This window comes from Sapajus apella, unplaced genomic scaffold (genome assembly GCF_009761245.1).
Source record: "Sapajus apella isolate SASKATOON/1434 unplaced genomic scaffold, GSC_monkey_1.0 scaffold19, whole genome shotgun sequence".
Taxonomy (NCBI): domain Eukaryota; kingdom Metazoa; phylum Chordata; class Mammalia; order Primates; family Cebidae; genus Sapajus; species Sapajus apella.
The window spans coordinates 24,748,597-24,764,349 of NW_022436959.1; the positions used below are offsets into that span (position 1 = coordinate 24,748,597).

The following is a 15,753-nucleotide window of genomic DNA, read 5'->3' on the forward strand; positions in this document are numbered from 1 at the left end:
TAGTAACCAAAACAGCATGATACTGGCATTAAAACAGATACATAGACCAATGAAACGGAATAGAGAACCAAGAAAAAAATCCATACATTTACATTACATTGCACTCATTTTTGACAAAGGTGCCAAGAAACAGGATACAAATTTCTCAAAAAGCTAAAAACAGAACTTCCATATGATCCAGCAGTCTCACTACTGGATATACATCCCAAAGAAAGGAAATTTATAAATTGAAGACATATTTTTACTCTCATATTTATTATAGCCAAAAGTTCACAATAGCCAATATTTGGAATCACCTAAAGTACCCATCACTGGATGAATAGATAAAGAAAATGTGGCATATATACACAACGGAGTACTATTCAGGCAGAAAAAGAATGAAATCTTGTCACTTGCAGCAACATGGATGGAACTAGAGGTCATTATATTAAATGAAACAACATAAAGACAACTATTATATGTTCTCACTAATATATGGGAGCTAAGAAAGTGAATCTCATAAAGACAGAGGATATTTTGGTGGTTACCAGAGGCTGAGAAAGGTAGAGGGGGTAGTGAATAAAGAGAAAACGAATCAATTAATTCACTGATTAATGAATACAAAGATGCAGGCAGATAGTGTAATCCCAGCTGCTTGGGAGACTGAGGCAGGATAATAGCTTGAACCTGGAAGGCAGAGGCTTCAGTGAGCTGATATCGCACCAATTCACTCCAGCCTGGGTGACAGAGGGAGAGTCTGTCTCATAACAAACAGACAAACAAACAAAATGCAGGTATGTAGAAGAATGTACCTAGTGTTTGATGAATAATAGAGTGATTATAGTTAACAATAACCTAGTCAAAATAGCTAGTAGAGTATAAAACTAGTATATGCCAACGTAAAGACAGACAAATGTTTAGGGAAATGGGCACCCCAATGTGATTATTATATATTACATGACGTATCAAAATATCATTTGTACTCCAAATGTGTACATCTATTATGTATCAATCAGTTAAAAAAAAGTCATATGAAGTGCACTGATATTTTTGAGGTAATCAGTTTTTTAAAAAATACTTACTATAACATTGTGGCTAATATAGTTTCAAAATTAAACCATGGGGAAAAAACAAGATATCTAATGTTTTAGTAAAACCATTCCTGAGGAATTTTTATTTTCAAAAAGAATACTTACAAGCTGAGAACACATATATGATATGCAAAATTGTTTTCCCTATTAAAACAAGTTTAAAAACAAGTTTGTTGAGAAAACACTATAGCAGTTGTTTTTTTGTTTGTTTTTGAGATGGACTATTGCTCTGTCGCCCACGCTGGCATGCAGTTATGAGATCTTGGCTTACTGAAACCTCTGCCATCCCGGGTTCAGGTGATTCTCTTGCCTCAGCCTCCCAAATAGCTGGAACTACAGGCATGTGTGACCACATCTGGCTACTTTTTGTATTTTTACTAGAGACAGGGTTTCACCATGTTTGTCAGACTGTTATTGAACTCCTGACTTCAAGTTATCCACCCACCTCAGCCTCCCAGAGTACTGGGATTACAGGTGTAAGCCACTGTGCCCAGCCGGAAGTTTCTTAAAAAATTAAATATTTTTTTCATATGACACAGAAACTTCACTTCTATAAATCTACCCAAAATAACAAACATATAGGTCCATACAAAGGCTTACATTCAAATATTTATATCAGCATTATTTATAATGACCAAAAAGTAAAAGAAACCCAACATTTTCATCAACTGATGAATGAATAAACAAAATGTGATCTAACCATACAGCGAAATATTACTTATCAAGAGAAAGGAACAAAGCATTGGTAAATCTATAACATAGACAATCTCAAAAAGTGAAAGAAGCCAGACACAAAAGAACATGTATGATTCCATCTATATGGAATGTCCAAAGAAAGGCAAATACATAAAGAAGGAGAGAGTATTTGTTGCCTAGGGTTGGAGGTTGGAATGGGGAGTAATCAAGTTGGGATGAAGTTTAGTTTTAGTGCTGAAGGTGTTCCTTTTTTTTTGCTTTTGAGACAGGCTCTCACTTTGTTGCCTGGGCTGGAGTGCAATGGCACAATTTGGGCTCACTGCAAACTTGACCTCCCGGTTTCAGATGATCCTCCAATCTCACTCAGCCCCTCCAGTAGCTGGGACTACAGGCATAGGGCCTATCCCTGGCTAACTTTTGTATTTTTTGTTGAAGCAGGGTTTTGTCATGTTGCCCTGGCTGATCTCAAACTCTTGGACTCATCTGCCCACCTCTGTCTCTCAAAGTGCTGGCATTATAGGCATGAGCCACCAGACCCAGCCAAAAATGTTCTAAAACTAAATTGTGGTCCTGTGTGGTCAGCTGTGTAAGCATGTAAAATTCATTGAGTTATACACCAGAAACAGGTAAATTTTATTTTACGTAAACTACATCTCAACAGAAGTTTTAAAAACTGAGAATGTATATTCTAAAATATCTGGCTCATTTCAAATGCAATTAGGGTGGGTTTTTGGGCCAGCAGGACAAAATTAAATATGCTTATATTTATGAGATTGTTTTGTAACTATAACTATCCATTTCTAGTTGCAAACTATCCATTATATTACAAGTTATATTTATGAAGTTCAAAATGCTTTGTGATTTAGAAAGTGATGAATACATAAATCATATAAACAAAAACAGAAATGCCACATAGCTTTACCACCTGCTACAATGTTTTATTTAAGGCTTGTAGAAGAGTAAATAACATTCGAATAAAGCCATGGCGCTTACTTGCCAGAAACTTTAATTTCAAAGGCATTTTCTAATGTATACGTAAGATGCAAAGTGTTACTTTCGAGTGCATATAGAGATGGCTGTTGAAAGGGAAAATATACATCTTTTCTATCTCCATTCAAAGGAACATTAGTATTCCAATCTCATTTTAAAATCACAATGTGGAAAATACCAAGTTGAAATAAGTTAATTTCTTTATTAAGTTAGCCACTTAAAAATTGCTTTTATTAAATAAAAATGTCAAAAACAAAATGTCTGAAAAGTAATTTCTTAGTCTTTTGCAAAATATTTGATACTGTTGGGTTTATTTTTCCACATTCAAATCTTCCAATTTTATAGCAGCCTATTGCAATCGTATAGTATAATTCTTTTATTTTACTGGTGAGAAAACAATGCATTTAGGGGTTCTATTAATTTTTTTTCTGATAAATAAAATTTGTCTTTCTACTTTTTGGGCTAGCTAAATACTAGTACATTAATGTGTCTGTGTTATATAGCTGGGGTTTTGAAAGCCCAGCTGTGGTAAATCAAATAATGACCTCCTAGCCTCAAATATGTCAAGGTGTAAATCCCAGGAGTTTGTGAATATTATTTTACATGGTAAAGGAACTTTGCTAATGTGACTAAGTTAATAATTCGAGAGGGGAAGGTTATCCTGAATTATCCAGATAAGCACAGTATTAATCCACATTTCCTTATAAGAGAGAGAAAGGAGGATCAGTGTCCAAGAGTATCTTAAGGAATAAAGCAGAGATCAGAGAGAAGAGAAGGTGCTACATAGCTGGTTTTAAAGATGAAGGAAGGGGCTCTGAACCAAGGAAAACAGGAGGCCTCTAGAAGCCGGAAAAGACAAAGAAAGGAATTTATTCCCTGGAGCCTTCAGAAGAAATGCAGGCATGCTAACACCTTGATTTTAGCTCAGTGAAACTGACTTCTGTCATTTCTCTTCAGTATTGTATTGATAGCCAGAACAATTAAGAAAAAGAAATAAAATGCATCCAGATAAAAAAGGAAGAAGTAAAATTATCTGTTTGCAGATGACACATTTTATATAAAAAATCCCCAAACCTCTACTAGAAAACTATTAGAATAAATGAATTCCATAAAATTGCAAGATATAAAGTTAACGTAGAAAAATCAGTTGTGTTTCTATACACCAATAATGTATGAAAAAAGTTTTAAAAAATCCCTTTTACAATAACATCAAAAAATAAAATGTTTAGAAATTTAATCAAGGATGTGAAATACTTGTATGCTTAGAACTATGAAATATTGATAAAAGAAAGAAGACACAAATGTGAAGAAATACCAAGTTCATGAATTAGAAAAATTAATATTTAAAAAATATAGTACCCAAAGCAATCTACAGATTCAATGCAATGCTATTTTTCACAGAAATAGAAAAAAAAGCTATTTTAAAATTTATATGGAACAACAAAAACCTTCCAATAGCCAAAGGAATATTGAGCAAGAAGAATAAAGCAGGAAGCATCACACTGCTTACCTTCAAAATACATTATAAAGCTATAGTATTCAAAGCAGGATGCTATTAACACAGAAACAGACATATAGACCATTGGAACAGAATAGAGAGCCCAGAAATAAATCCACCATTTACAGTCAATTCATTTTTGACAAAGGTCTCAAGAATACACAGTGGGAAGGTATAACATCTTAATAAATGATATTGGGAAAACTGAACATCCACGTGAAGAAGAAATAAATTGGATTTATTTCTTCATTTATCTCACAGCATACACAAAATCAACTCAAAATGAATTAAAGATTTAAGATGTAAAACTATTAGAAGCAAATATAGAGAAAAAGCTTCTTATTGTAAATAAGGTGTGTAATATGATGTTTAGATATACATATACATAGTGAAATGGTTACTATAAGTAAGCAATTTAACATCTCCATCATTTCACAAGGTTACCTTTTTTTGTGGCAAGGGCACTTAGAATCTGCTCTTTTAACAAAGATCTTGAAGACAAAACAGTATTATTAACTATAGTCCTTATGCTGTACATTAGATCCCCACACTTGTTCATTCTACATATCTGCAACTTTGTATCCTTTGATCTGCACTTCTGTGTATGCTCCCCTTTGCCCTTAATAACTACTGTTTTATCCTCTGTCTCTATTTTTTTTTAAAGATATGACAGATAAGTGAGATCATGCAGTATTTTTCTCTTTGTGTCTGGCTTATTTCACTTGGTCTGAGCAATAAATTTTTGCCTATGACTTCAAAAAGTAATTTATTCATTTTGGCACAGGCAAAACCAGCAAAAATAGACAAATGAGATTACATTAACTAACAGGCTTCTGTACAGCAAAGGAAACAATCAGCAGAGTAAAGAATCAACCTAAAAAATGAGAGAAAATATTTGCAAACCACTCATCTGAAAAAGGGTTAATAGCTAAAATATACTCAACATAAGGAACTTAATAGCAATACAAGAAATAACCCAATTAAAGGGATCTGGATAGACATTTCTCAAAAGATCACATGCAAATGGTCAACATCACTAATCATCAGGGAAAGTCAAATCCAATTCACAATGAGATTTCACCTCACATCAGTTAGAAAGGCTATCATCAGAAAGACAAAACATAAAATGTGTTGGCAAGAATGCAGAGAAACGAAAGCCCTTGTATACTATTGGTTTGAATTTAAATTGGTGCAGCAATTATAAAAAACAGCACTGAGGTTCATAGAACTACCACATGATACAGCAATCTCACTATTGGGTATATAATCAAAAGAAACGAAATCAGCATCTCAAAGAGATATTTGCACTCAGAACCATCACATGATCCAGCAATCTCACTATTGGGCATATAATCAAAATAAATGAAATCAGTATCTCAAAGAGATATTTGCACTCACCTGTTAATTGCAGCATTATTCAGAATAGTGAAGATATGGAATTAGCCTGTGTCCATCAACAGAATAATAAATTTAAAAATATGTATATACATGTATATATTTGCATATACATATATATATATATATATATATATACACACACACACACACAGTGAAATACTAGCCTTAACAAAGAAGAAAATCCTATTATTTGTGGCAACGTGAATGAACCCAGAAGCCATTATTCTAAATGAAATCAGCCAGGCACAGAAAAAAATGTATTGCATGATCTCACTTACATGTGGAATCTAAACACATCAGTTAAACTTATAGAAGCAGAGTGTAGAAAACTGGTTGCCAGAGGTTGTTGGGGTGGAGGAAATGGGGAGATGTTAGTCAAAGGGTACAAAGTTTCAGTTACACCAGATAAATAAATTCGAGGGAGCATGGTGACTATAGGTAATATACTATAATATACTAATACTCTATGTTGTATACTTACAATTTGCTAAGACAGTGGGTCGTAACTGTTCTCACCACACATAAAGGTTCACTCAGTGAGGTGATGAATATGTTAGTTGACTTGATTCTGTAATCATTTGACACTGTACATGTTTATAGGAACGTCATGTTGTCCATCGTAAATATATACATTTTTTATTCATAGTGTTTGAAGGACTAAGAACCACCATTTAAGATAGTAAATGTATCCTGAATACTTATTTTTTTAACCAAGTCAATTGAGGTATTTCTGTTGAATTGATAAATTTAAAGTACAGGAAGTAAAATTAGAGTCAGAATTTCATTTCTTCTTATAATGTGGACAGTTTTAGAACTCTACACCTAAAAAATACTAATCTTAGATTCATTTATGTCAGGGATACTGCAAGGTGAGTACAAGAACCACTTGACCACTATCGGTATAGACCTCATATTCTAGTAAAAACAAACAAAAAAGCAGATAATAAACAAGGGTAAAGATTAAATATTTAGTTTAAGTTCCAAAATGGAAACAAATCGAATTGTGTAATGCTAGAGAATGACCCGGGGTAAGGAGCCAACCTAAACAGGGTGTTTAGGAGGTGAAATTCAGCTGAGATCTGCAGGATAAACAATCAACCCTGCCAGAGACAATGGTTGCCTTCTTTCAGGAACTTTTAGGAATGTTCACATGGCTGGTGAGTTGAAGTACAGCACATGTGAGAGCGGAGGAGGGAGAGTGGAAGTAGGAGAAAAGCAAGCATTTGAGTTTGAACAGGTAGCCAGGGGCTAGCTGTTGCAGATAACAGTCCGCTGGTATTTTTACCCATATTCTATGGGAGGCCAGTGAAAGGGTTTAGGGCAGGGACATAGTGTGATTTACAACGTGAAAGCTCACTGCACTGTTACAAGGCAGAGATGTAGATTGGATGGCGCCGGAGTGAAGCACAGAGACCAAGTATGGTATTTTCCATGGCGATCCATGTGAGCCAGGGAGGAGGCTTGGACCAGCGGAGTAGCAGAGATGACACAGAACAACTGATGAGTGTGAGATTTCTTTGGACTCTTTCTTCATGGATTGCTTACAAAGGAGGAGCCATGAATGAGAGAGAAGGGAGGAGCCTCATACCTTTTTCCTAGTTGGTGACAAGGGATACTCAATAATGCCATTTTCTAAAACAGGGAAGACTAAAAGAGGAGCCAGGTTTAAAGGAGCTTTCTAAAGACAACTAAATAAGTGATGTGCTTTAATTCCTTCCTTTAAAAATTACATTTTTTCCCTAATTCTTGATCGATATGAAGAATATATATCACAGGTAAAACATTTTTATAATGTGGATTTTAGGGCAACTTCTTTTCAACTATCAACGATTTTTCTTTATTACTATGTTTAAAGAAACAAAGCTGGTTCTCTCTTCATTCCTATTCAGCTTCTTCTCATTCATTTTAAACACTTTAAAAAATAAGGAATTTTTAAGTGCAGAAAAAGGAAAGAAGCAACAAGAGAGGAAGCTCAGCCTATGAATGAGAATTAGAGATGGGTTATATTTGGAAAATATTACTTGTTGGGCTTCAGTACTACTGAAGCATTGTCTTTTCTGTAGCTGTTTTCAGTTACAATCTCTATAACAGTGTACAATGAAATTATTAATCACGTATACGTGGTCATCTGGCTACTTGGAAAGAAAAGCCACTGGTATTCTAGACTTTCTAGCACTGAATCATCTTCTTGTGAAATGTATTAAGCTTATCATAACATGATCAGCCTCACTGCTGATTTTCTTTCATTCTGCAATGAACACACTATACTTTTCCCTGAAACTTTTTGATTGGATAGCTTCCGTATGGTCAAATGACCAGTCCATTTCTTCCTAAATAAACCACTGTAATGCTTCAATACAAATCTCAAGTGTATTTTTCTATTTCTTCTGGCAAATGCATAAGCACAACCAAATATTTAATACTTTATACAGCTTATATTTTCAAACAGTTTTAGACAATTGTCTTTTGGTTGTAAACAATAGCAGCAAAACAAATTCAAAGTCACTTAACCTTAATTTATAGGCAATGTATTGGGGGTATTTCATGGAACACCAAGACAGGAAACATAGGCAGTCCTCAAAAGATTCTGGAGCTGTTGAGTGGAAAGCCATCAGGAATTAGCATATCTCTCTTTCTGTCACTGTCTGTCTGTCTCTCCCTCTCTCTCTGTCTCTTTCTCTGTGTGTGTGTGCACGTGTGCAAGTGTATGGGTGCTTTTCTCTCTTTCTTTCTTATTCTCACATGTTGTTTCTCACCTCACCTTCATTTTGGGCATCCACCTTTTTCTTTTTCCTCCCTCAGTTGATCAGCTTTCATCACGTGACCATACTTCTAGCCACATACAGTGAGTCCTCAACGTTGTCCATAGGTCATTGGAAACTGCAGTGTAAAGTGAAACAACATATAATGAAACCAGTCTTACTACAGGCTAATAGATATTAACACTAGTTAAATTACTATACCTTATTTCTGGTCACAGAAACATCGCCAGCTTCTAAATAAAGACCAAAATATTTCTAATATTAAACAAAGAAATAAACTATACATACATTTAATAAGGATTAATGAAAACAGGATAATTATTTACCTCCTTACTTCAGTTCAGAGTCACAGGTGGCCAGATCCTATTCCAGCAGCTGAGGGCCTGAGGTGTAAACCATCTCTCTACAGGAAGCCATCCCACTGCAGGGCACATTCACATACCCAATCATAATCGCTCAGACAGGGCCCACGTAGACACGCCAGTTCAGCTAATACTCAGAGCTCTGAGAAGTGGAAGGAAATGGGGGTACAGAGAGAAGACCTACATAGACATGGAAACAACGTGCCAATCCACGTAGACATTGGCCCCTGCTGGAAGTCTATTTTTTCCATCAATGTTATAACAAAATGACATTAAAACAGCCACGGATCTGCTGTATGTTTTGTCCTCTGCTTCTGAGTGTATTTGTGTTCAGCTCAAGTAAACCCCAGAAGCAATCCTACCAATCTTAAATTTCTGGGAAAGGGCTCATACATTTAGTAAAACATGGGATGAGGAATTCATATGTTACATAAATATGTGTTTTCCAGGAAGGTTACTCCAAACTATGCAGACGCGAATAGAGCTCAGAAGTGATCCACCTTTGTATAATAAGATGTAAGAGAAAGTATAATTGCATAGAATTTTACCCTTGTTGTAATTACAGTAAACTGTTATATTCAGTCATAATAGCTACTCTGGACCAAATGCTATTTTGAGTGTTTTTTCTCAGACCATCTTCCACCCTCACACTCCCACACATGCATGCAAACATACTTTTGATTCTTCAACTCTGTGGGGTACTATTATTATCAGTCCTATTGTACAGAAAAATGAGGTTAAGCGGAGTTGAGTGTGCTTTCAAGGTTACACTTCTAATAAATAGGTAGCAGATCTAGAATTATAGTCCAGGTATTTTAAACCTAGGATTTGTGAACTTAATCACTGGGTTTTCCTGCCCCCGAATTTCTTTTTGTTTTTTTGTTTTGTTTGTGTTTTTTTCACTCAAGCCCATCATTTTGTAAATGAACCTGACAAGAACTGAGTTATTTCCTTTTCCTAGAAAATTATCATTTGAAAATTTTCTCCTGTTAGTCTTTTAATTTAAGCTATATTGTACTTATTAGCACTTGGCTCCATTTTGTCTTCCCTCAGACATTCTTACTGTTTCCTCTCAGTGATATTTACCACATTTTACAAGTACTGCCAGTCTCTATAATTGGGGAAGCATATATCCATTGTTTTTAATTTTCAAATATATATAAATATAAAGCAGAATCTTGTAGCAATTTTTGGTTAACTTCATGAGATTTAGATTAAAACATCATTTTTATTACTTTTTGTTTTACACACAGCTCTGTAACTAATTCTTTTTTTTTTTTTTTTTTTTTTTGAGATGGAGTCTTGGTCTGCTGCCCAGGCTGGAGTGCAATGGAGCTATCTTGGCTCACTGCAACGTCTGACTCCTGGGCTCAAATGATTCTCCTGCCTCAACCTCCCAAGTAGCTAGGACTACAAGTGAGCACCACCACGCCAGGCTAATTTTTTTTTTCATTTTTAGTAGAGACGAGATTTCACCATGTTGGCCAGGCTGGTCTTGAACTCCTGACCTCAGGTGATCCGCCCGCTTTGGCCTCCCAAAGTGCTGGGATTACAGGAATGATATAACTAACATTTAATCAATACATTCTTGCAGATCCAAGACAGGTTAGATATATTTTCCACTGAGACTTGAAAAAAAATTCTTAAGTTGCTTTTAGTTTTTTAGATCTTAACTCACATGGAGAAAAGTTGGGTTTTAGTACAAGTCTATTGTAAACTCATAAACTCATTAACTGGTATTCATCAATCAAAAACCAAAGGAAAAAAATAAGGTTCACAATACTTGAAATTGTATTTTGATGGAAGTCAGATAAGTAATGTTGTCCTCCAAGAAGGTATAAAAGTTTACTACATTTGTATAGCTACTGCTAGAAAATAAATTCACAAAAGACCTGCTATGATTTCATTCTCATCAAATTACTTTGTTCCTCGTGGTTTCACAGATAGATTGAGGAAAATGATGTTTAATTTCTTATCTCAGTTTTATTAGAATTTTATAAGTAGAAACAAAAGACATACTGTACAGGAAGAAATCTCTGGGTTTTTATTGTGCCTGCATCACATTGCCCTTCCGCAGTTAGGTTTTAAGATAAAGATCACCTGCCTACCTTCCACCAAAAGTAATATTTTGTTTTTAATCCAGAAAATTGGTTGCCCTTTCTGCATTTGAAAGAGGGCTATACGTAAGTATTGTGTGCCAAAAATAAATTATTTTCCAAGATGGGTTAATATTTTTACTATGGAGACGATCGGTTTTAAACTTTTAAATGGTAATTTACCTTTCAAATTAAAAATAAAGAATTATAAATAATTTTAAAAACTAACGTCTTTATGCATTTGGATACCTCCTGTTTCCACCTCCATGCCTAGGCTAAACTTGAGCCTCCAAATTTGTGGGCGGAAACTTGGTGCCCACTTGGACCCCCAAACTACCCTCTGCTGACCAGTGTCCCCTTTCCTCTCAGGTGAAGGCTCTGTGAGAACCAAGTGCAAGGTGATGGATGGGAGACTCAAGGAATGAGACAGCTAGGGAAAAACTAGGAGAGTGAGGTTTCATTTCCAGATATAAAAAGATGTAGAAACAGCTGAAAAAAGGACCCTGTTCCTCTGCAGAGGAAACCACATTTCTGAAGACCTTAGATCTGGCATGGTGGCTGACGCCTGTAATCCCAGCATTTTGGAAGACTGAGAGGAAGATCGCTTGAGGCCAGGAGTTCAAGGCTGCAGCGAGTTGTGATTGTGCCACTGCACTCCAGTCTGGGTGACAGAGTGAGACAATGTCTCGAATGAAACAAAACAAAACAAAAACGGAGGTTGGGGGAAGATATTAGAGCCCTCTGATCCTCTAATAACTCCCAGGTCAACCTCGGGAGTCGTGTGGCTATGTGCTGAAAGGATCCTGGGTCACTGGGTCACCACTGGACAATTAAGAGCACTGGCCAATACAGGCGACAAACCCCACTGTTTGGCTAGTGTCTAAACGCAGTTATTTCCACTTCTGAAAACCTGTCACAGACAGAAGAAAGGGCATCTACTGTTGCAACGTTAGTGTCTACTCCCTCCTCCCGTCGTTCATCACTGAGATCTAAGGTGACAGGAGCATCTTGAGTGCCTGTGCCTTCGGGTGCAAACCAGCAGCACCAGTTCTGCAGTTAGGAATCCGTCTGCAGATACAGTCACGGGAAACTGCCCCTTCCAACGGAACCTTGTGAAGCTTCTCTTATTGGAGGTCCATGTGAGCAGTTTCTACGATTACGAAGTTTTCGTACAGCCACTGTTAGCAAGACACAGTGCGGGGACCTACCTCCCGGTAGCTTGACCCCTGGCTGTGTGACTGCGCGGTGACATCCAAGGCGGCAGAGCCTCTGCTAGGACACGCTGGGCTATGGGGACAGGTTGGGCGTGGCTTTCAGGTCCGCGGGCCGCCAAAATGGGAAGGGAGGAGTCGCAGAGGGACCGCGCGAAGGCTCCGTCCCACGAAAGGACTGGCTGCGCCCCGGAACCAGGACTCGGAGCTTCCCTGTTCCAAGTGGGAACAGACTGAGAACATCCAACAATATATATTTTGTGTGGACGGATAAAACCTAAGAAAGGAGGCCCAGGGGCTGCAGTGGCTCCGTCCTCCCAGCACCCGCGGCCCGGGGTCTGCGAAGCTCTCCGCCCCGCCCAGGGAAGCAGCGATGCCTGGCGGAGCCTGCGCGCTGGCGACCGCGCTGCTGATGCTCCTGGCCCCGGGGGAAGGTCGGCGAGGTAGGGCGCGCGCGGGTGGGCGTGCAGGGGTGCTGCCCGGGCGGTGGAGGGACGGGGCCTGACTTCTGGGATGTTGTGGGAGCGTCCGGTGCATTTTAAGGCCGCTTGCGATGTTTGTTCCTCACGGGCCTCCACTCTATCCGTCTGTGGTCTTTGGAATGGTCAGTTTCCAGCCTGTTACTCCTCAGTTTTCTTTTGCGCGCTTGCGTTGTTGTCTGCTCTTACAACCCTCGGTTCTGTTTTTGGTTGTTGTTTCCTGCTGATATCCAGCTCTTTAAGGTCCTTTTAACTGACTGTAAGAAACTTTCGCCGGTTCTGCCAGGTATTCTGGCCGCAAGTGGACTTGAATTCTCAGAACAGAGTTGAGATCCAAACTACATGAATTCCCCCTCTACCCCTACCCTCGGAAATAATTCATTGGTGAACATTTTATCCACCTCCCCCCCCCACAAAAAAATCACCAAGTTAAGTTTTGTATATCCATATTATACTGTATTGTGGTTTTTGTATATATGTTAGAATCATTTTTGCTGCTGTTAAAGAGATCTCTATGGAGCGGATATTCCCCTCCTACTTTAATCCATGACAGAGAGCACTAAATTTAAAGTACAGTGAAGTTAATCCCAAAGTACTTTCATTAGCCGTTCCTGCTTGTTTTTTGTTTTCATTCCAGATAGGAAATATTAATGAAAGGTGACTTGTTCTTATATTGCAAGTTTCCTCACGTTTTTCAGAAATAAGTCTGATCTGCATTCAGCTCTCTGCAGCTTGAAAAAACATTATGTACAACATTTCTGATAGTCCAGGATATAGTGTTGTCTTATCATTTTGTTGATCTTAACCCATTTTACTGATGTAAGTTTGCTTTTTAAAAGAATATAGACACTATCCCATGTCAAACTTAAAAAGAAAATATTAAAATCAAATTTATTATTTTCTGAAATATTTTTTTCTGGTTCTTTTTTGGTTTGCTTACAGATTTACTAAATCTTTATGAATAACTTTAAAAAATACTTGTAATAACATATATCTATTCATTACAGTTAGATAAATATTTCCAGGAAAAAAATGACCAATTTTTATAAAGGAAGATGATTTCATGTTTCCTGTAGACCACATAACCCTTTTTTGCTCTGTATAATAGCTTTGTAATCTCTCTACTGAATACAAATATTACCCATTACCAAGTTTGAAGTTCATAACATTGGTAACATTGATAACTTCCTTATGTTTAATAGAGTAAAGCTAAAAGACACGGTGAATGGAAACTACATTTATTGACACTCTTTCTTTTTTCAAATAGCTTTAATAAGATGTTCCTATGCCATACAAATCACTCACTGAAAGTGTGCAATTGTGTGGTTTTTCATTTTCACAGATACGTATGTATTCAGAGTATATTTACAGATACATGCAACCATGATTACAGTCCATTTTAGAACATTTTTATCAACTGAAAAAGAAATACTGCACCCTTGGCTATCATGCCCCATACCCTCTGTCACACTCCCTTCTTCCCCAGCCATAAGGAATTATTAATCTACTTTCTGTCTTATTGCATTTGCCTATTCTGGAAATTTTATATAAGCTGAATCATATAATAGGTTGTTTTTGTGACTGGCTTCCTTCACCTAGCATAATGTTTTCAAGGTTTATCCATTTTTTTCAAGCATGTACCAGTACTTCGTTTCTTTTTAAAATGGAATAATCTTCTATTGTGTGGATATACTACATTTAGTGTATACATTCATCAGTTAATGAACATTTGGGTTGTTTCCACCTTTTGACTTTTATAAACAATGCTGCTATAAACAACTGAGGTACAAGTTTTGTTTTGATGTATGTGTTCATATCTCTGAGATATATGCCTAGGAATGTAACTGGGTTATAGGGCAACTCTATAATTAACTACTTAAGGAACAGCCAGAATGTTTACCAAAGTGGCTATGCTGTTTTATATTTCTGCAACAGTATATGAAGTTTCTAATTTCTTCATGTTTCCGTCAACACTTTTCATTAACTGACATTTTGAGTCTACCTATCCTAGTGGTTGCGAAGTGGTATTTTATTGTAGCTTGATTGTCATTTACCTAATGGCTAATGATATCAAGCATTTTAATGTCCTTAGAAGACATTTGCTCATCCTCTTCAGAGAAATACTTACTCAGATCCTTTGCCATTTAAAAACATGGGTAGCTGGCCTTTTTCTTATTGAGTTGTCTAAGTTATTTGCATATTCCAGATATAATTCTTTTATTGCATATGCGATTTGCAGTTATTTTCTCCCATTCCATGGGTCCTCGAAATAATCCCCTGTGGATGCTGAGGGACTACTATACTGTAGTTATTTGATTCCTTAGAATTTTCTATATGGAGATAGTATTACTTATTCCTTTCTAATCTAGATATGTTTTATTTATTTATCTTGGCTAATCCCCTGGGTAGAATTAGCTATTCTAAAGTACAATGTGGAATTGAAATGGTGAGAGAAGACATACTTGTCTTGTTCCTGATTTTACAGGAAAACATCCCTTCTTTCTTCATCACATAAAATGTAAGCTGTGGGCTTTATATATATATCCTTTATCAAGTTGAGGAAACTTCCTCCTGTTCAGGTTTGTTGAGTGTTTTTATCGTGAAAAGGTGTTGGATTGTTAAAAAATGTTTTCTCTGTGTCTATTGAGATGAACATGTGGATTTTAACTTTATTCTGTCTATAAATTATAGTAATTCAATTTTAGATATTAAACCAACCTTGTTTTCCTGGAATAAATCTCACTTGGTCATAATTTGCATATATATATAGATAGATGTAGTTTGCTTTTTAAAAGGGGTTATTGAGTGTTAATGTTTCTGGATTTGGGTTGCTGAAGGCTTTTTCATCCATATTCCAAAGATATATTGGTTTATAGTCATCTTTTCTTGTTATATATTTTTCTGGCTTTGGTGTCAGGGTAACCAGAATAAACGGCTATAATACCGGTCTCATACAATGGGGTGGGAAGTGATCCATCTTCTATGTTTTGAAAATGTTTGAGATGAATTGGTAGTCATTCTTTCTGAAATGTTTGGTAAATTTAGCATTGATGCCATCTGGGCTAGGTCTTTTCTTTGTGGGTAGTTTTTTGGCTGATTTGATCTTTTGACTTGTTATAAATGTATTTGGATTGTAGTTTTCTTCTTTAGTTCTTTTTGTAGCTCGTGTCTTTTTTAGGAATTTGTCAATC

At 36.6% G+C, this 15,753-nt stretch overlaps 1 protein-coding gene across 2 annotated transcripts in view; it reads left to right on the top strand.

The window, feature by feature from the left end:
* Positions 1-11,798: 11,798 nt before the first annotated feature.
* Positions 11,799-15,753, top strand: part of VWDE (von Willebrand factor D and EGF domains) — a 79,111-nt gene continuing 75,156 nt past the window's right edge. For both annotated transcript variants that reach the window (XM_032287077.1, XM_032287078.1), the window contains exon 1: positions 11,799-12,526. In XM_032287077.1, the coding sequence (XP_032142968.1) occupies positions 12,457-12,526 (70 nt within the window). In that variant the 5' untranslated portion in view covers positions 11,799-12,456. The remainder of the gene's footprint in view (positions 12,527-15,753) is intronic.